The sequence below is a fragment of the Erpetoichthys calabaricus genome, chromosome 3, assembly GCF_900747795.2.
Source record: "Erpetoichthys calabaricus chromosome 3, fErpCal1.3, whole genome shotgun sequence".
NCBI lineage: Eukaryota > Metazoa > Chordata > Cladistia > Polypteriformes > Polypteridae > Erpetoichthys > Erpetoichthys calabaricus.
Window position 1 is genome coordinate 166,242,088 of NC_041396.2, and position 23,013 is coordinate 166,265,100.

The window sequence follows — 23,013 nt, forward strand, 5'->3', positions numbered from 1 at the left end:
AAGAGGAAAATGACTCAAAGTCAATATTAGCATGGAGTCTGCTTCATGGCTACACAGTTCAGCTTCTGTGTTCATCCTGTTCCAGAATTTTTTTTAAGGTGTGATGAAGATTAACAAACATTGTTAATTAATATTAACAGACCCTAAAATGAAATGTCAGATATGTTTATTTTATTATAATTGTCAACATTCTTATTTGTTCTTCAATGTATAATCTTCTACATTAGTCTAAAATGACAAGTACACCAAAAACATTTACCAAATATAAAAATACTGTAATGTTGGTTAATCGGACCTTAGGGGTAGAAAGACAGCACTCATCCATCATTCTTAACATGTTGTTCCATGGCTGTGACGATCCTGGCATGGATCAGCTCAAACAGGTGGGGAGTGAGAGGGAGATATTATGTCAAATACTATATAAGCAGTGGAATTGGTGTAGTCAGGTGTGGAGTCTTGCAGCACAAGCACTGTGAGACAGAAATAGGGCAAAGTGTGGAGACTCGGGTTTGGCCGTTGTGTAACCAATGGTCATGTTAAGGGGCACGTCCCCCAGTTTTACATCACCTGACAGCAGCTTGCAAACCACAGAACTTGTAAACTGCAGCTCTAGTCAATATTGACTAACTATATTAATATAGGGCTAGTTTAATGTAACATTTTGTGTTAGGTTTATTTAAAAACTACACAAGGCAATCTAAACACAATATTTGAAACAGGATTTTTTTTTCCTCTTAAGTGTGTCAACCTCACCAGGGGCCTCATGTATAACGCCGTGCATAGAACTCACACTATAACATGGCGTAAGCACAAAAGCGGGATTGTGCGTACGCACAGAAAAATCCAGATGCAGGAATCTGTGCGCACGCATACTTTCACGTTCTTCTACTACATAAATCCCGATTTGCGTGAAAAGTAACGCACGTGCACGCGCCTTCTGTCCCGCCCCAACTCCTCCCAGAATTACGCCTCTTTGAATATGCAAATCAATATAAATAGCCTTCTGTGAAAAGACAATGGGAAAAGCACGGGAGAAAATATAAGAATTTCAGCGAATACCAAGTGGAGGCAAATGAAAACGTACTATTTGTTGGTTTAAACAGTGGTATAATCAACAAAAGGAAGCTGATCGAGTGACAGAGTGTCGGAGAAACTCGAAGGCTCAACTTCACAAAGTCGCACAGTGCCCGAAATAAAAAAGAAATCACATATCAAAGTCGCCGTGAAAAAGCAAGTCGTAGCCCACCGTCTGAGTGTCATATGAAAGCTTATTAGGGTACAGACAAAAAAAAGGCACACAGTGGGGAAAAAAGCACGAAATGTCAACTTTAATCTCGAAATTTCCACTTTAATCACGTAGTTTATTTTGCCATTAAAGTAGAACATCATAAACTTCATCTTAAAATCGTTTAATTTACTAGTTTCTCAAATCCTATTGTAACTAAAGTGGCATGTTAAATGCTTTGTTCTGTATTTGATCTTCTATGTACTCTGTGTGTATGAATCACTACCTGCTTTTTAAACGGGCTTTCTCTTTCTCCGACGGGACACATACTCCATTACATTCTTGATATTACAGCTCTCTGAATAATTAAAATACTGAGATGTATATGTGATATCTTTTTCATGATGATAGGAATGAAAGCATGTTATTAAACATGGGAACACGGTGGCGCAGTGCTTGTTCATGTCTCACGCAAGAGGCTTGCTGCGCCATGCGCAACCTTCAGTTAAATAATTTATCACAGCAGTACTGTCTCTTTCAAACGTACTAACCTCCAATTCCTGTCCTTACTTTTCTTTCTCCAAAAACTCAATCGCCACACAATAAGCTATGTAATAGACGTGAAGCCATCTGTAAGCTTAGAACTTCGATTCTTCAAAACTTTTAAGGAACATTGAAATATCTTAGTAGTACGTGTTTAATTATTATATCCGTCTGTCTTTCCAGTGTCGCGTCAGCACCAGCAATAATACAGCGCAAGGCAGGAACAATTACTGAACTAGCTAGCGCTGCGGCACCGTGTCCTCACATGTTTAATTATTAACAATACAGATTATTTAAATGAAGTTAAAGTTTTATCTGTATAATATAATCAACATGTTTTGCTGCATTTCGTCTTAGAAATGAATACCGTCATCACATGTAAATACGCGCTTTATAAAGTGGCGCAGGTTGTGCAATATTATAACTGTAGTGCAAGTTTACAGTGGGGTAATTGTACTTATAAGTCCAAATATTTCTACAAGGAGCACTTGATGGACTGATTTAGTGTGTTTAGAGTTCTTGGGATGAAACTGTTTCTAAACCGCGAAGTCCGTACAGGGACTAAAGCGTTTTCTGTGGCTCAGGCAGCATCTGCTTCATGCTGTGTACCGATAATTCTCTTTCCAATCAGCTGCTGCTGTGATTTCCCACTCAGATACAGTGATATAAATACTCCGAGTGGTGCAGTGGGAGTAATGTGGGAAAAGATGATCTGCTGTGGCAACCCTTAACGGGATCAGCTGAAAGAAGATGCAGTGAGAGTTACAACGCTAAAGCAGTTATGGTATTTGGAATACTATGGCTATTCCCTGGACCATTATATTGCTACAGGTTAATTACAATCAGATGCATTACACTAATAAACAATATGCAGTTAATTTCAGTGTATTTATAAAGCCGTGCCAGGAATGTGGATTTAAGAAAGAAAGAGTGATCACACAGGAACAGTAGCACTGCTTTGAAACTGGGTGCCGCCAGTCTGCAAAACCGGGCGGATAAATTGCGTACGCCAAGGAATGAGTTACCGTGGAAATGTGCGTGGCTTTACGCCAAGTTTAGGTTTTATACATCGCGATTTGAGCGTGGAAAGGTTCGTACGCAACATTTCTGTGCGTACGCACCGTTTATACATGAGGCCCCAGGTCTGCTGTGGCCCCACCAAGTACAGCCAGTTTGAAAACCATTGTATTAGCCCATTTCTTGTCCACATTCAAAAGCTTCTCTTTACATTTTTTTAACATTATTTAGCCCATTGTTATAACATTCTCAAACCTGGACAATACAATTTAGGGATGCAGAGGGTCAGAGACTAACCTGGAAGTACTGGCCATAATGCAGGAAATGGCCCAGAACAGGTATCTATCACGGGGTTCACTCACACACATATCCATACTCACAACAGGCAAACATGCATTACAAAATGAACCTAACCAGTATGGCTTTGGGGATATGGGAGTAGTTGTAGGAAAACTGGAGAAACAGAGAACATGTAAAATCCACATGGACGTAATTCAGCCCACAATTGTGCTGCATTCTCAGTTTCATCAGCCTTGATAATCTTTGATATTTATCAGGCAGTTTGCTTCCTATCCACTACTTCCTACCTTCCTGTAACAGTCCTAACAGATTATTTCTTTCCTTCCTCATTTTGTACATCTCATTGACTTCTGTGCCTTTTGCCTTTCCTTTCCTTTCCAGGCATTTAGTTTTATTTTCCTGCAGATCCCATCACATTCTGTTTAAAACAGCTGTTCTGCATCTTAACTACTTTTGCCTCATCAGCATATAATATAATAATCAGCATATAATACTATTAAAAAGAGCCCTATAAAGGTATTCTTTTCAAAAATCAAGAAGCAACCAACAAAAAAGCAATATTTAAAAACAGACTAGTTATGTTTTGTTAGAAGCATATAGTAAGTATTAATTAACTAATACATTTCAAATTTATTTCATTGCTTTGTTTTTTTTTAATTTCTGACCTAGTATATCAGTAGATGCGAGACCCCATGCAGTGGGAATTTTACACTAAGCTACACTTTGGGCTCTTGTAATTCATAACAGAAACATGGATACTTCTTTATAATATAAAAGCACACAATTAATATGTAAAAAACATATGGAGAGTAACCATATACCTAACAGGAAAATTAGATATAAATCTGTTTCAAATTGATGATGACAAAGATCAATACTTGTCTTTCTGCTATTGGGCTAGGCCAATCAGGGAAATTAGCCTGGTTCCACGGATACTACTAAGAAGTAACAGCAGCAGTAACATTTACTATATAGCACATTTTTGTACAAAAGCATAGTTTAAAGTGCTTAGTTTTTAAATAGCAAAAAAAAAAAAACAACAATTACAAATATGTCAAATATAGAAAAGGAAGAATCTCTAATTAGGGTGAATATAAATTAAGTTACAAAAATAAATACAGGTAGTTTGTAAATCTCTAATAATACTAAAGGAAATATCAGTGTGCAATCTGATAGCATATCCTGTAGTCAGATGGCCAAAGACGAGACGAAAAAATATTTTAGCCAAGGAAGCTGAAAAAAGAAAAAAAAATACATAAGTGTTCCAAGGTCAAAAAAAGAACAACAGCCAAACCTGGTCATTCAACAGTACTAAAATTACAAGCACAAGATTTCACAGGCCATGCAGCTTCTCCACTACTGCGCTTCATTTATCTCACACGTTACACATCCTCACATAACTCAGGATTTATAAATAGAACAAATATTAATAAATATTAATTAAAAAGAATTATGTTGTTTTCTTATGTTGCCTGACTGAGATCTGATTGATCTAAACAGTGTAATGCAGCAGTTCTTATAAAAGCACGACTTAGTCAGGATGATAATCAATACCTCTGGATCTGAGGTCAAAATCCTATTCTAGAAATAGTGGTTTGCTCTGTCAATATAAGAGGCAGCAGATGCACTCACTGAAGGATTTAGAATGTATTAAGGTCTTGGTCATGAAGCCAGGTAAAGACAATCATGACAATAACCATTGGTGTGATGGCACTATGACTGCCAGCATTGTAATGAATGGTGATAGTGAAGTGAAAGTCAAGCCCTCTGTTGAAAACCTTAGCTTACAGATAAATGTCTATGTCGACTGCATCCTCAAATATGGTAATCAACTTTTGATGGCCATTAAATAAAAAAAAAAGATTGTTCATATAAACAGCAAAATGGAGGTTCCTGTGACAGGATCAAAACCCGTACACTCTGGAAGGACTTTCTCCTTAAAATCCAGACGAGGCTGCTCAATTGAGGTTTCCACAGTCTAACAGGCACAACCCCCCTAAGACAAGCTGGAAGGAGATATTATTCACATGACTTGGAAGCATTTGTGCTGCATTTTTGATGCCCAAGAATGGTAGCTAGATCTGAGCTACTCATCCTGTTACCAGTACAGTTCCAACAGAAGTGGAAAGAATGTGCCAAAAAATATCCATAAAAATATAACATAAGAACATTAGGCTAGTAACTGCCTTATTTAAGAAATATTTTTTTGTTTAGCTAGCTCTATATTTGTTGAAAGGTGTAATTACCATTTCCAAATAGGCTTTAAAATTATTGACAACAAAATAACTCTTCTATTGTTTCTATGGAAAAAGATTACATTTGTTTGACTTTTTTATGAATGAAACCAGAAAGCTAAAATATTTCCCTTCTTCCATTTTCTAGCCCCCTCAACCAGGTCACTGTCACATTGGCCCTTTATTGGGATAAGGGTGGTCAGTGCAGGACACATTTACACACACTCATATGAGTAATTTAGACTTGCCAACTGACCTATTTTTTATGTCTTTGAGATGTGGAAAGCAGACAGGAGGACCAGATGTACACTTACATCTCTAATAATACTAGAGAGTGGCAGCCTTTTCAGCAGCTCCGTGTACGACTTTATTTTTCTACTTATTTATTTTTTCTACTTTTATCTTTCTCTTTTTTATTGATCACTCCTATCACTTTATTTTATGAGGATTCGTTCCCTGGACACACTTACTTTTACAATGTGGGCATGGATTTTTACACGCCAAGACTCGTCTATTCAAGTACTCAACTTAGAGCGCTGAGAACAAATGCCAATGCCGGAGTGGTACCCTATTTACCCGACGAGGTAAGAAGGCGGTATCGTGGCAGCAGAGCTGGCTCTAAGCAAAAAATGAAGCGGCTTGCGAGAAAGTGGCGTTTTAAGCCCTCGGTGCCTTCTGTGATTCTGGGAAACGTGGACTCAATCTCAAATAAGATCGACGAGCTGGCTGCGCTGGTGAAAAATGTCAGAACCTACAGAAAATGCAGTTTGTTGTGCTTTTGCGAAACGTGGCTAACTACCACCATCCCAGATGCTAACGTGGAGCTACCCGGGTTTAGCACAGTTAGAGTAGACAGAGATGCAAGTACCTGCGGGAAGCACAAAGGAGGAGGACTCGCTCTCTATGTTAATACACGGTGGTGTAACTCTGGACATGTTAATGTCAAAGTCTCCACTTGCTGCAGGGACATCGAACTGTTGGCCGTAAGTTTGCGTCCCTATTACTTGCCCAGAGAGTTTGGACACGTCATTGTTGTTATCGTTTACATTCCTCCTCGGGCGGACGTTGAGACAGCGAGTGACATCATCCATTCTGCTGTTGCTAAGTTACAAACGCAGCACCCTGAGGCGCTTGTGCTAATCGCTGGAGTCTTTAACCATGTGACGCTGGACAAAACATTACCTGCCTTCTCCCAGTATGTGGACTGTAACACCCGGGGAAATAAGACTATTGCTTTACTGTATGCAAACGTTAAAGACGCATATAGCGCCACCCCGCTGCCTGCACTTGGGAAAGCAGATCATAACCTGGTTCTGCTTCAGCCTCACTATAAACCCAGAGTGACAGTCCTACCTACAACTACACGCTCATTCAGGAAGTGGTCCCCAGAGACAGAGAAAGCTCTTAGAGAATGCTTTGGAACTACAGACTGGGATATCCTGCAGGGATCACATAGTGAGAACATTGAGGAGGTTGTTGACTGCACTACTGACATCAACTTCTGTATGGACATTGTAGTTCCAGTAAGAACTGTACGCTGCTATGCTAACAACAAGCCATGGATTACAAGTGACATCAAGGGCCTTTTGAACCAGAAGAAAAGGGCTTTTAAAAGCGGTGATCAGCATGAGCTCAAGCGCGTGCAGAAGGAACTTCGAGTCCAGCTCAGGGAGGCGAAGGAGCAGTACAGGAGAAAGCTGGAGCAGAAGTTGCAGAATAACAGCATGAAGGAAGTGTGGGATGGGATGAAGATCATCACTGGCTGCAGCTCGAAGCGGGGTGCCACCATCGAGAGAGACGTGAAGCGAGCAAACCAAATGAACAACTTCTTCAACAGGTTTGACCACCCTAACCCACTCTCACCTCGGAGTACTGCACCCCCCACACATCCTTCTGCTGATACCAGCATAGGAGAGACATCCCCACCCACAATTACAGCAGCGCAGGTGAGCAGAGAGCTGAGGAGACTTCGTGCCAGCAAAGCAGCGGGCCCAGATGGAGTATCGCCACGACTGCTGAAGGTCTGTGCATCGGAGCTGGGGGGGGGGGGTCCTCTACAGCGCATCTTCAACCTGAGCCTGGAACAGGGGAGAGTCCCGAGGCTTTGGAAAACATCTTGCATCACCCCAGTCCCAAAGGTATCACGTCCTAGTGAGCTGAATGACTTCCGGCCTGTTGCTCTGATATCACATGTGATAAAGACCATGGAGAGGCTGCTGCTTCACCATCTGAGGCCACAGGTTCAACACGCCCTTGACCCTCTGCAGTTTGCATATCAGGAGAAGGTGGGAGCGGAGGATGCCATCATCTATATGCTACACCGATCCCTCTCCCACTTGGACAGAGGCAGTGGTGCTGTAAGAATTATGTTTCTAGACTTCTCTAGCGCCTTCAACACAATCCAACCTCTGCTCCTTAGGGACAAGCTGACAGAGATGGGAGTAGATTCATACCTGGTGGCATGGATCGTAGACTATCTTACAGACAGACCTCAGTATGTGCATCTTGGGAACTGCAGGTCTGACATTGTGGTCAGCAACACAGGAGCGCCACAGGGGACTGTACTTTCTCCGGTCCTGTTCAGCCTATATACATCAGACTTCCATACAACTCTGAGTCCTGCCATGTGCAAAAGTTCGCTGATGACACTGCTATCGTGGGCTGCATCAGGAGTGGGGAGGAGGAGGAGTATAGGGACCTAATCAATGACTTTGTTAAATGGTGCGACTCAAACCTCCTACAACTGAACACCAGCAAAACCAAGGAGCTGGTAGTGGATTTTAGGAGGCCCAGACCCCTCATGGACCCCGTGATCATCAGAGGTGACTGTGTGCAGATGGTGCAGAACTATAAATATCTGGGAGTACAGCTGGATGATAAATTAGACTGGACTGCCAATACTGATGCTCTGTGTAAGAAAGGACAGAGCCGGTTATACTTCCTTAGAAGGCTGGCGTCCTTCAACATCTGCAATAAGATGCTGCAGATGTTCTATCAGACGGTTGTGGCGAGCGCCCTCTTCTACGCGGTGGTGTTCTGGGGAGGCAGCATTAAGAAGAAAGATGCCTCACGCCTGGACAAACTGGTGAGGAAGGCAGACTCTATTGTTGGCATGGAGCTGGACAGTTTGACATCTGTGGCAGAGCGACAGGCGCTCAGCAGGCTCCTATCAATTATGGAGAATCCACTGCATCCACTAAATAGTATCATCTCAAGACAGAAGAGCAGCTTAAGCGACAGACTGCTGTCACTGTCCTGCTCCACTGACAGACTGAGGAGATCATTCCTCCCCCACACTATGCGACTCTTCAATTCCACCTGCGCGGGGGGGGGGGTTAAACGTTAACATTTAACATTATACAAAGTTATTGTCTGTTTTTTACCTGCATTATTATCAATCTTTAATTTAATATTGTTTATTGTATCAGTATGCTGTTGCTGGAGAATGTGAATTTCCCTTTGGGATTAATAAAGTATCTATCTATCTATCTATCTATCTATCTATCTATCTATCTATCTATCTATCTATCTATCTATCTATCTATCTATCTACTTGTACAGACATCCGAAGAGCATGAAAACTGTACACTGACCACAGCCGAGTCATAAATTCAAATTTAGGACTGGATATATATAAAATTATTTATGTACTCCCATCTTTGAATCTTTAAAACAAACAATTTCACAACTATATGACATGTTTTCAGTATGTTTTTCTCATTGTTGGCTTAATTTAAAAGTAAACTATAGTGCTCTCAAACAAGATATTTGCAAAAATATTGTCTGGGCATGACCTCTCAACTACTTTTTTCTGAATAATAATAAAAAAAAATTAAAAAGGGAGGAATGCGCAAATTACAAGGTGTTGAAGCATAGAGGTCACTGGGGAAGTTAATTTTGCTCTTTTAAATTTGGTTCCCACCCTAATGCTACTTGTGCAATTAAAAAAAAAAAAAAAGGGACTTTGAAAATCACAGATCCTTGTGCATTCTGTGCATGTATATATTAATTTGTGTAACACATGCATAAAATCAAGCACATAGTCATGCAATCTGCACTGACAAACACTGACAGTAGAATGGGTCGAACTGAAGAGCTTAGTGACTTTAAATGTGGCACTGTCATAGCATACCACCGTTACCTCGAGTCAGGATAAGAAATATGTGTTTTGCTAGACCTGCCTCGCTTAATTGTAACGATAGAGGTATTACTATGAACTGGAAGTGTCTAGAAGCAACAACAGCTCAGGCATATAGTGGTGGACCACATAAACACACAGAGTGGCCCACCAAGTACTGAAGCACACAGGATGTAAAAATCAGCTATTTCCTGTAGCATCACCCACTACAGAGTTCCAAACTGCCTCTGTAAGCAACATCAGCACAAGAACTGTGCATCCAGAGCTTCATGAAGTATTTTTCCATGGAGGAATCTGCACAAAAGCTTAAGATTACTATGGGTAATGCTAAGCATCAGCTGGAGTGTTGTAACACTTTGTATTTAAACTCTGGAACATTGCAAGCGTGTTCTCTGGAGTGAATGAATCACATTTCACTACCTGGCAGTCTGATGGATGAAATCTTGGTTTGGTAGGTGCCAGGAGAATGCTTCCTTCTGGACTGCATATTGCCTACTGTAAAGTTTGGTGGAGTGGGGATAGTGGTATGAGGGTAGTTTTCAGTGTTGGGCCAGCCCCTTGACTCCAGTGAAGGGTAATTGTAATGCTATAGCATATAAAGACATTTTAGACAATTGTGCACATACAACTTTGTGGCATCAGTTTAGGGAAAGCTTTTTTCTGTTCCAACATGATTGTGCCCCTATGCATACAGCCAGGTCTATGAAGACATGGAGCCCTGACCTCAATCCTATTAAATACCTTTGGGATGAATTATAATGTTGGTTGTGAGCCAGTACCTGACCTCTCAAATACACTTTTGACTAAATGGGCATAAGTTCCCATAGACACATTCCAAAATCCCGGGGAAAACCTTGTCAGAAGAATGAAGACTGTTATAGCCGCAAAAGGGTGGGGAAACAATTTAATAATGTCCAAGGTTTTGTAATGGGATGTCCAACAAACCCATATAGGTATGATAGTCATGTCTCCACAACGTTCTGGCCATATGGTGCACAAATATATATTAACTAGACTTCCACCATATAGTAACTACTTACTCTGAAGTTATCAGGAGAGTTCAAATGAAATTGTTCTCTAATATCTTCAGAAGCACCAGCACATAACCGATAAAATATATGATAGTTTCGCTCTTCCTTACTCTGCACACAGATCCTGGATTTCTCCAAAAGATAATGTGACACAAATCCTCCTACAACAGAATTCTGCAGGAAACAATAAAAATATTTTAAAATTATGGCTGCATTTCTTCATTGTCCTAACAATAAATATTTATTACCTTTTCATTAAAATGAATTTCTACAAATTTCCCAAATCGACTACTGTTGTTGTTTCGCACTGTTTTAGCATTTCCAAAAGCTTCCAGCAAGGGATTGGCTGGAAAACAAGAAGAAAAAAGCAATTAATTGTAACATAGTAAAACAATAAAAAATAAACTATTATGCGATAAACATTGTATGTACTATACATGGTACACTATGTAATATTTCTCATTTTTACTGTTTCTCTACAAATATTTCCTTCAATAAATTACAAATATGAAAGCAAACAGAAAAAGTGAAAGGGCTAAGATTAAAGATTTCTCTGGTGGCAAAAAAAAAAGCAGAGAAGACGTGCATTCACGTAAGGCTGTCATATTTTAAAGAAATGCTTAAACAATTGTTCAAAATGGATCTTACATCTGGGATAACTTTAATGAGAGTGGTAGCAAAGATGAAGTATTAAAAATAATCTCATGCAACACAGCAAATATGGATGTCAATACAGTCCAAGTAAAATGCCATACTCTTTGCCAAATAAGTAATCGTAAAAAATCAAACAAACAGTATTAAATTAGGATCACTGTTTAAGACTGAAATGGATATATAAGACTGGCAGTTTAAGTTGTCTTTTTAATTATTTATTTTAAATAAACATGTATAGAAACCTGCCTCCATGTTTTGGAAGTATCTTGCCACTTTGTGAACTCTTGTCGAGTCCAGGAGAATGTCGGTATATGTTTTATGAATCATAATATAGCAATACCTAAAGGCCAGGAAGAATAATGTGTTTTGGATATTTTTAAATATGCACCGTAATATAATACAACTCTCTAAGTATGGGTTTGCATTGTAAAACAAAACAATTGAATGAAAATTAGTCAGCTATATGTATTTATAATCCTAGCGGACTCTAGATCCAAAGCTATAAAAAGATAATTTGTTGTTTCTCTATTTACTCCATTATTGCAACTTTTTGATAGTAAATGTTTTCAGATCTTCAAATAAATTTTGGTTATGATTTATATAAGATAAAAGGCATCTTAATTACCAAATAATTTTTTATAACATGTCATTTATTAAACTAACAAAGTTATCCAATACCAGCCAGTACTACCTGAGAAGGTAATTGCTGTGTGTAAAGGTAATTGGTCCCCTTACGGTGAAAAACGGGTAATTACTATCACCTTTAATTGTAAAGAATGTAACCAAATACTTTCTATAATTCAATATCAATTCTCAACAATACACAGCAAAACATTTTTTCTTAACAAGTAAAAATTTCTTATTTTAAGGTAATATATCTAATATCTCATGTTGCAATGATACTTGCTAGATTATTTTTCTCAATTCAAGATAACTGGTCTTAAGCTATCTGACTTAGATGTAAAGTGTAATTCCAAGACAATTTCGACTTAAAAAAAGCACAACTGTGAGAGAAAAGACTTATCAACTACAGTGATGAGCATATCAGGACATATATTCTTATTTCAAGAACAAAAACTTTCTAGGTTTATCTTGTTTTAAGAAATGAGTAAGACACAACCCCGAGACTTAAATTAAACTCTTTTTATTCCAGAAAGTTTTAAAATACAACCTTGATTTTGTTAACAACTATGCCATTTCAGATTAACACTTGCCTAATTCAGTGGCCTTTCCCTGTAACTAGTATGATTTAACAGCTGGATTCCCTGCAAAGGGTAGTACAGTAATCCCTCCTCCATCGCGGGGGTTGCGTTCCAGAGCCACCTGCGAAATAAGAAAATCCGCGAAGTAGAAACCATATGTTTATATGGTTATTTTTATATTGTCATGCTTGGGTCACAGATTTGCGCAGAAACACAGGAGGTTGTAGAGAGACAGGAACGTTATTCAAACACTGCAAACAAACATTTGTCTCTTTTTCAAAAGTTTAAACTGTGCTCCATGACAAGACAGAGATGACAGTTCTGTCTCACAATTAAAAGAATGCAAACATATCTTCCTCTTCAAAGGAGTGCGTGTCAGGAGCACAGAATGTCACATAGATAGAGAAAACAATCTTTAGCAAACAAATCAATAGGGCTGTTTGGCTTTTAAGTATGCGAAGCACCGCGGCACAAGGCTGTTGAAGGCGGCAGCTCACACTCCCTCTGTCAGGAGCAGAGAGAGAGAGAGAGAGACAGACAGATAAAAACAAACAGTGAAAAATCAATACGTGCCCTTTGAGCTTTTAAGTATGTGAAGCACAGTGCAGCATGTCGCTTCAAGAAGCAGCTTGCACAGAAGGTAGCAACGTGAAGATAATCTTTCAGCATTTTTAGACGAGCGTCCGTATCGTCTAGGTTTGCGAACAGCCCCCCTGCTCAATCCCCCTACGTCAGAATCAGAGAAACTCAGCACAAGAGAGGGAGAAAAGTAAGTTGGGTAGCTTCTCAGCCATCTGCCAATAGTGTCCCTTGTATGAAATCAACTGGGCAAACCAACTGAGGAAGCATGTACAAGAAATTAAAAGATCCATTGTCCACAGAAATCCGCGAACCAGCAAAAAATCCGCGATATATATTTAAATATGCTTACATATAAAATCCGCGATGGAGTGAAGCCGCGAAAGGCGAAGCGCGATATAGCGAGGGATTACTGTACTTTATTATATTCAAGTGGTAACATTTTTCTTCAAATCAAAATGGTTTCCACATTTAAAAATAAATGACCCTTGTATAAAAAATGTGTCTGGTGGTTTGATGCAAGAATTTTGTAACTGTGTCAAATAAATGGCTTAATCCAAACAGTGTTGCTGGAATTTATTAACATAAAAAGAAAAGTTCAAGAATTTGAAATCTTTAAAAAGTTTTATATAGTTTAATGATAGCCCCATGATAGTACTTCACAAGAATATATATTTTGTTTTTCAATCATATAGTCTCACAGGAATTAAAATTAACCAGCTTCATAGCATCAACAAAACGGGTGGACTTAACCAGGTTAGTGATTTTAATTTCAAATGACAAAACATCTCTATCAAAGAACACAGCATCATGAACTTGAAACTCCAAACAATATAATGTGTAGTGTTGATATGGCTCAAAAGTAGCTTGAAACTCAAAGCCACAAACGAGCTGCAAATAAAACAACGCTAAATCATCTTTGGTGTTTAAACAGCAAAAAGCACGAGTACTGAGCGACTGTAGCCGTTATGTGGTGTAATATACAGGATCGTTCCATTATTTTAGCAAAAAAATGTATTTATGTCAATGACATTGTTGAGTATATGAAAAGCTAATGGTATAATTACAGTTTCTTTGCAGTGTCCAATTGTTTTTGGTTTTTTTTTTTACAAGTACGGTTATTTTTTTTTTTTTTCAAATATAATATCCAGTGCTGTTTAAGACCCCTTCTTTGGATGTAATGGAACATACCTTTCTTTGAGCATGCGTAAACGCGTTCCCTGAGAAGCGTCCTTAGTTTTCCCGCGCATCAGATGTTACGTTTCGAAACGTTCTCACCGTAAGGTTATTAACAACGTTACATAGATAGCTAAAATACTGCTTTGCTCTTCGCAGCTGATAAGTAACATATTTCTGCATATAAACCAATGGATTCACTTCACGAAGTTACACTGGAAATATTAAAAGTTAAGTTTCTAATTGACATTTACTGTTGCTGCAGTGCATTCTGTTTTTATGAATCCACAAGAATTCACCTGTCCACGTTGATACCTATAATCATTACGACACAAAACAAAAGTAGTGGGGAAAGCTAGTTTCGTGTAACCATTACATGAAATTCTAAAAACAAATGCAGGTGTTTATGTTATAAATATTTATTTTCTCATTTCCGGTTTTCACCTTTGCATTTTATCCAGCAAACACTGCCCTGAATTATAACTTCCACTGCACGCAGTTCTTGCATTCGAACATATTAGTACATTTGGCGCTTTTCTTGCCATTTTAGGCATTAATGAGTGGTTTGAGGCTGTACAGCAACAACGGGCTCTTTTTATCGAGCGCCATCATTGTTAGATTTCATATATACAGAGAGTTATTATGAAATAAATGTTGTTAAATGTCGTTGAATTATTTATTTGTTACAGTGATTCATGAAAAAATGTTGTTAAAGACGTTCTGATACAGACTTCTGCTTGCTTAAAAATAAATTGAAATGTATCTTTTAAAAATGTGCTAAGTTCTAACTGCATTGCACGCGCCTCAGGCTATTACCGGTAATAAAAGCGAACACGACCCAAGTCGCTTCTATTAGAGATACTGTGGTACACAGCGGGGGTTCATGCCCGGCTGGGATGCCCAGTAGGACCGGAGGAGGGCTTGTGCCTCCTCCAGAACACGAGGGGGCGTCCTCTTTGGTTGCTTTGGGGGCCACGGGTACAGAGCTTGGAAGCTCAACCCTGTAGGGGCCCGTGGTCAACGCCAGGGGGCGCCCCCGATGCCTTGGGAGCCGGGGTGTATAAAAGGGGCCGCCTTTATAAAGGGGAGGCAGACCAGAGACTGTAAAGGCATTGTGAGTGTGGCCAAGGACTTAAGGGGTGATTGGTGCTGCGGCACTGGGTTTGTGCACTTATACTGTAAATATTATGTATAATAAACGTGTGTGTGGTGAAACCAACATGTCTACCTGTCTGTGTCCGGGCTGTTCACCACAATGGCATCCCAGATGGGACTCTCTGCCTGATACAAGGCAGGGACCCCAAAAAAATAATTTTGTGGGCAGTCCGGAGCAGCAGGTTAGCCCACACACACGCCGCGGGAGCAGCGCATGCACTACCCCACGTGAGCAATTCACCTCATGGCCCGCCACCGGTTCACTAAACGGCCGTATTCCCCTGGTGCGGGGAAAAGATCAAGAATGTTGCCGGAGTGCAGCAAGATCCAGCAGGCACACTGTCGCCGAAGATGTCCGGAACGGCAACGCGGTGAGGACGGCGCCACAGAGAGACGAGACCCAGGAGGTGAGTGGACTGCCCAATGGCAATAGGCCCCGCGGGGGCAAGCTTACCTTTTTAGTTGTAGGCAGGGACTGCCTGGGTCTGCGTCAGTGGCAGCGGTATGCCGTGCCTCAGGCTGTCGTCGGCGCCGAGGCGGCAGCATGCGGTGCCACGAGAAAGAAGTCGCTGCAGCTCGACAAGCCGCAGCAGCTGCTCGGTTCCAGGAAGGCACGTCGCCGCACCAGGAGGCAGAGAAACAGAGCCAAAATGGCCGCAGACCGGAAGTCACTCCCAGTGACAGGCTCGGGATTGGGCGGTGTGTCTTGCATGTCCGCCGATGATTGGATGGAGGCAGGCCCAAGGAATGTCAATCCCAGGCTGAGGAAGGACCCGATGGGGCCTGTGGGAAGGCCCCACAGAGAGCAGCCGGTGGATTTGCCTGACATAAAGGTAAGGCAACCGCCGACTGACAATCTGTGCTTGCTCACGGCCCTGCATGAGTTGGAGGAATGCCTCCAGCCCGCGGAGTCATTGTTTCAGGTGCTGCGCATCCTCCGGAGAGGATTGAAGGAGCTGGAGGTGAAGGCGGCCACGTCCGTGATGACGCTGCGACAGTGGGCGGATCAGCGCGGCGCTGGAGGCTTCAGCCGGAGGGATGCGGCGGGAACGGTAAGTGAGACCGACCCCGTACAGAGAAGGGGAGATCCCACCGATGGGGCCCGTGATGTCAGTGATCGGAACCATGTCGGTGGGTCTCCGACAGCGGATGCGGCGGGGCAGGCTGCTCGCGAAGTAAGGGGAGCAACAGCAAGAGGGCAGAGCGGACAGGGGCTGATGAGTGCCCTGGGTCCTAGCGCCCGACGTCCCGAGCCCGCGGCAGTGTCCCGTCGCTCTGCATGGATGCAGACGGGAACGGGGCTGCGAGTTTGTCATGCGCAGACTCAAACCGTCAGGGTGTCCAAGAGGGAAAGGAGGGATCGAGGGATGAGTGCCGAACAGGAAGGGACGTGCAGCTTAGTGCACACGTCCAGTGAAGGGCCACTCCCCAGAGCTGGTGGAATGGAGAGAAAAGCAGGCGGTACCGTCAGCTGGAGGGACACGCAACCCGCGGAGGGGGTTCCCAACAGGCAAGTTCCGGGGTCCTTGTAAAAGGGGGGAGCGCTGCCAGTGCGCAGCACAGAGGGACGCCAGGGAAGGGTGTCCAGGCAGCGGCTCTGCCCCCCTGTTTCTGTGTGTTGCAGGATTGGGCCCGGGATGAGCAGTAGGACCTGCTTCGTGGGAAGCCAACCCTCATCGAATGGACCGTCTGGCAGGATGACACTTCTCTGGTGATGGGGCAGCCCCACAACCGGCGGAGGCTGCGAAGGTACAAGCGGCGCAGAACAGAGGGGCGTGACGGCCTCGGAGAGGGTGCCGAAACAGAGAGTTCCAGGGTGCCGGAATGGACCCTGGACAAATAGTAGGACCCACTTTGGGGTTGAACTGCCCTAACGGGGTGTGTCGCTCAGACCAATGGGTCTTTGCTGGCGATGGGGCAATGTGGTACCCGGCGGGGGTTCATACCCGGCCAGGATGCTTGGGCTTGTGCCTCCTCCAGAACATGAGGGGGCGTCCTCCCTAGTTGCTTTGGGGGCCACGGGTACAGAGCTTGGAAGCTCAACCCTGTAGGGGCCCGTGGTCAACTTCGAAACCATTAATAGAAATTGTACATACATTCCAAATAATTTGAAGGAAAAATACAAATATGCTAGAAGAAAAATTGTGTGAGCCAAATGTAGAACAGTAATGATGCACTGTATATAATTACCATAATATTTGAAAATCAATTAGATAAATTAATTAAAATAATTAGATTTTTTGTGGATTTCATCATGTTAGGTTGTATTTTCTTTGTCCTGGTTTTTGGCAAAGTTACCACTATTAAAATTATGTTATTCATTTCTGACTGTGAGTTGTTGACAAGATGAGACACTCCTGAACTACAATGTACAAAAATGATATGGATATGACTTTTGTGTTATATGCAAGGTAATCTTCCTGTGTCAACTAATTATCATGTGCTTATGTTTTTCTCTGTTTCTGTATTGTAAACACAGCAGTAGTGCTGTTGGATACTGATGTAATACTTAAATAAAGAGCAATGCTAATGATTATGTCTTTATTGTAAATTATTTTATGTATTCTGGAAGCCAACATATACCAGGAAATTATATCTTAATTATGTGTCTTGTTGTAGCAATGAACTCTTAATTCAAACCTCTGCTAAAATATTTGGTTTCAATTTGAAATGAAGGCCATCCTAAAATGAGAGCACTGTGCTACTTTTACCTTACCTTCAGGTGGACTGAAATGTGTTGTATATATCATGCAAATATGGCTTAGTATGTGTTGAAATTAACTAATTTCTGAATTTTTTAAAAATCCAAGTCAGTGTATCTCGCCCATTATATAATTTTGCTTATTTCAACCATTTATTTCTTAATAATCATATTTTTTTTTCTTATTCTGTGATTTTTGTAAAATAATTTTCCTGTTTTAAGATATATGCTCTGAGATTAAATATTGGACTACCTATTTCAAGATGAGCTAACTTGTTTCAAGTAACAAGACTTTCATTCTCCACTGGTATTAAGAATTTTCCACTTATATTAGTGATTTATTCTCTTGTTCCTTGGTCTTCGTTTTTCAGTGTGCTAAAATTAAGAATGAAAAACAACTGAATTAAAAATTATTTTCTAATATTCAGTGTATTTCCACTGTAGAAAGTCTGATCTCAAGTAATTTGTTCTAAAAAACAGCATTTTCTACTTATTTCAAACCTTTGAACACTATTAGCGCTTTCTTATTTCTAGATTGGAACTAACTTATTTTAAGATAGTCTTGGCAAGTAAAATTATCTTGCTGCATGGACAGATAATTTCACTAATATTAAGTAATTTTCTCCTGAAATTCAGTGTTTATATCTTATTTCTTACCTAAGTTTTTTTGCAGTGTACTATGGAGAATTTTTGTCAATTTCTTCTTGCATATCTTATTTATATCAAAAACACTCAGTACTTTAAACTGTGAACTGCTTTTTTCAGGCCCTACCACAGCATTTGTATTTGGTTTAAGTCAGGATTTTGACCAGGCCAGTCAAAAACTTTAATTTTGCTTCTTCTCCGACATTCCAATTACCAAACTGTGGTTCAGGTTCAGCTCTCTGACTGCTGACAGGCATTCTCCTTAAAATGTTCTGATACACAACGCAATGCAGCAGCAGAAGCTGAGCAGGTTTCCAGGTAGCAAAGCATCTTCACACCATTACTCTATCAATATCATATTGATATTTATGACATTTTTACTGTAGAAAGTTTGCTTTACAACAAACCAAAAGTTCACATCTCCCATTTTGTCTCAACTGTCCAAAGAACATTCTCCCAAAAGTCTTGGATATTACCCAAGTGTCATTTGGCAAATTAGAGATAAGCATCTACAGTCATATGAAAAAGTCTGGGAACCCCTCTTAATTTTTATGATTTTTGTTTATCATTGGCTGAGCTTTCAAAGTAGCAACTTCATTTTAATATATGACATGCCTTATGGAAACAGTAGTATTTCAACAGTGACACTGTTTATCGGATTAACAGAAAATATGCAATATGCATCATAACAAAATTTGGGCACCCCAACAGAGATATTACATCAATACTTAGTTGAGCCTCCTTTTGTAACTATAACAGCCTCTAGACACCTCCTATACCCTTTGATGAGTGTCTGGATTCTAGATGCAGGTCTTTTTGACCATTCTTCCATACAAAATCTCTCCAGTTCAGTTAAATTTGATGGCTGCCAAGCATGGACAGCCTGCTTCAAATCATCCCATAGATTTCCGATGATATTCAAGTCAGGGGACTGTGACAGCCATTCCAGAACACTGTACTTCTCCCTCTGCATGAATGCCTTTGTAGATTTCGAACTGTTTTTTGGGTCATTGTCTTGTTGGAATATCCAACCCCTGTGTAACTTCAACTTTGTAACTGATGCTTGAATATTATCCTGAAGAATTTGTTGATATTGGGTTGAATTCATCCGACCCTCGACTTTAACAAGGTCCCCAGTCCCTGAACTAGCCACACAGCCCAACAGCATGATGGAACCTCCACCAAATTTGACAGTAGGTAGCAGGTGTTTTTCTTGGAATGCGGTGTTCTTCATCCGTCATGCACAGCACTTTTTGTTATGACCAAATAACTCAATTTGTGTCTCATTAGTCCAAAAGCACTTTGTTCCAAAATGAATTTGGCTTGTCTAAATGAGCATTTGCATACAACAAGCGACTCTGTTTGTGGCATGAGTGCAGAAAGGGCTTCTTTCTCATCACTCTGCCATACAGATGTTCTTTGTGCAAATTGCACTGAATTGTAGAACAGTGTACAGATACACCATCTGCAGCAAGATGCTCTTGCAGGTCTTTGGAGGTGATCTGTGGGTTGCGTGTAACCATTCTCACAATCCTGCGCATATGCCGCTCCTGTATTTTTCTTGGCCTGCCATACCTGGGTTTAATAGCAACTGTGCCTATGGCCTTCCATTTCCTGATTATATTCCTTACAGTTGAAACTGATAGTTTAAACCTCTGAGATAGCTTTTTGTAACCTTCCCCTAAACCATGATACTGAACAATCTTTGTTTTCAGATCTTTTGAGAGTTGCTTTGAGGATCCCATGCAGTCACTCTTCAGAGGAGAGTCAAAGGGAAGCACAACTTGCAATTGACCACCTTAAATACCTTTTCTCATGATTGGACACACCAGTCTATGAAGTTCAAGGCTTAACGAGCTAATCCAACCAATTTGGTGTTGCAAGTAATCAGTATTGAGCAGTTACATGCATTCAAATCAGCAAAATTACAAGGGTACCCAAATTTCTGCACAGCCAGTTTTTCACATTTAATTTAATTTCATACAACTAAATACTGCTTCACTAAAAATCTTTGCTTGGAAAACACCCTAGTACTCAGATGTTACTAGGAAATGAAAGACATACCACTGTTATCTTTTTTGTTGAAAGTAGAGTAAATTATTATGCAGGCTGAGAGGGGTTCCGAAACTTTTTCATATGACTATATGTTTTTCTTAGATAAAAGTGGTTTCTGTCATGCTGTTGTTTAATGAAGCCAGAGGCAGAGGCAATTCCTGGATCCTTTGTGGCTTCTTAGATGATTTTAACATGGACCCTTGGAGTAATTAAGGCAGGCTGGCCACCCCTGGGAAGATTCACAACTATTTAAAGTGTTTTTCATTTTGAAATTGTAACTTTCACTGTGGCCTCCCAGATCCTTTACAGCCCTTCAAAAGCTGACAGACATTAAAAACTTTAATTTATGATCTCTTCACAAATGTCATTTTATCGTGGCATTATGTGCTTGTTAAACCTTTTCAATTTCATATTGAAGTTAGGGCTCAGTATTGTTAAAGTTTAAATAGAGAAAGCAGGCTATAATCAGACCTAGCTCTTTTAATCAGCCGATTTTAAATATCCTTTTCAATGGGCAGAATTAACTAGGGGGGAATTACTTTGTATATAGTGGTGTTAGATAATTGTGTTCATTTGATAAATTAAATAATTTTTAAAATGTGTTATTTATTCATTTGTATTGTCTTTTTTGTAATGTTAGATTTTAGTTGATGACCTGAAAATAGTAAGTGTAAAAAAACTATAATAGAAGTGGAAGAGGATAACATTGTTTTCATTACAGAGAAAATTGGTAGGCAATATTAACAAGGAACTGCGGTACTCTGATTATCTGAAATTATCTCAAGCTTTCAAAATATGGAAAAAAATAATCTGAAAACTACTAAAGTTGCAAGCAATGTACAGCACACCATAACACACAAATTATTTTATCAGTTTTTGCTTGACCGAAAAAAGTGAGAGATATTATACAATTAAGTAAATTAGAATGTAGCAGAAACATAAAAACCATTAGTTAATGATTATATGACATCAATGCATTTTGCGTATGTTTCTTAGAACAATAAACTTACAGTATATTATTAAGCTTTAATAACATCCATCCATCCATTTTCCAACCCGCTGAATCCGAACACAGGGTCACGAGAGTCTGCTGGAGCCAATCCCAGCCAACACAGGGCACAAGGCAGGAACCAATCCCGGGCAGGGTGCCAACCCACTGCAGGACACACACAAACACACCCACACACCAAGCACACACTAGGGCCAATTTAGAATCGCCAATCCACCTAACCAACATGTCTTTGGACTGTGGGAGGAAACCAGAGCGCCTGGAGGAAACCCACGCAGACACGGGGAGAACATGCAAACTCCACACAGGGAGGACCTGGGAAGCGAACCCATGTCCCCAGGTCTCCCAACTATGAGGCAGCAGCGCTACCCACTGCGCCACCATGCCGCCCGCTTTAATAACATAATTATTCATATTAATTCTGTCTTTTTTTCTTTCCAATATCCTTTGGTGGTGCTGTGCACAACTGCTACAGTACCTTGCTAAAGTACATTGCAGCCACCTTCAGTGCTAAAAAGGATGAAAAATGCTATAATTAAGATGATAAATGCTGCACCAAACCTCATGTTTTGTCATATATAGATACTAATGAATAACTCTGACACATTTAAGTTAATTAGAATGCCTGTTTGGCCTGAACAGTCTCTTGGCCTTAGGACCTACTAGACTTATAATTTTTCATGGGTCCATGTTAGCTAGAGTTTTTTGTTTTCTATTTAGCACAACACAAGTACAAGTAAATGTAAAGCACTGTATTGCTAATCATTAAATCAACTAGCAAGGAGTCTTGTTACAGTATATAGGGAGTAACCCTTTGTTGCTTCTTATATATATATTTCTTCACCAAGGAAGTCATACAGCTACACACATTTGTAAAGTGACAGAATTTGCTTTTCTACATAGAGTCTTGAAGATACATGAACTTTTTAAAAAATGGATATAGAAGAAAGGTTTACAAAAACAATATAAACTATTGACCTATCAATCACAGGAAACAAAAAACAATGAAATCAGGAAGCTCTTGGAGATGAGTCAACTACAAAGTCCTCATTTAATGTAAATTTACTGTTATGTTTATTATAACCGAACTATCATACCTCTCAGTGGAAACACATTTAAAGGCATTGGACAGACAGATATAAAAAATGATACACTGAAATGTCACTAAATTTATTTTGGTACAGGGAAATGATTTGTACACTTTAAACTACAAGTCTCCCATTCAAGCTGTGTCAGCTGAAACTGCATTATTATTACACTTACCCTCAACTATTCTTTCATCAATGTCTTGGCCTGTACCATATGATTCTGTCAAGTACCTACACAAAAAAAAAATTAAAGCTGCAATA

The 23,013-nt window shown here is 40.3% G+C and overlaps 1 protein-coding gene across 5 annotated transcripts in view; it reads right to left on the reverse strand.

Moving 5' to 3' along the window:
- The window catches only part of myo6a (myosin VIa), a 257,094-nt gene that overhangs the window by 109,951 nt on the left and 124,130 nt on the right, over positions 1-23,013 (reverse strand). For all 5 annotated transcript variants that reach the window (XM_051925546.1, XM_051925547.1, XM_028797486.2 and 2 more), the window contains exons 7-9: positions 22,928-22,983; positions 10,737-10,834; positions 10,498-10,662 (exon numbers count right to left, since the gene is read on the reverse strand). In XM_051925546.1, coding sequence (XP_051781506.1) covers positions 10,498-10,662; positions 10,737-10,834; positions 22,928-22,983 — 319 coding nt within the window. The remainder of the gene's footprint in view (positions 1-10,497; positions 10,663-10,736; positions 10,835-22,927; positions 22,984-23,013) is intronic.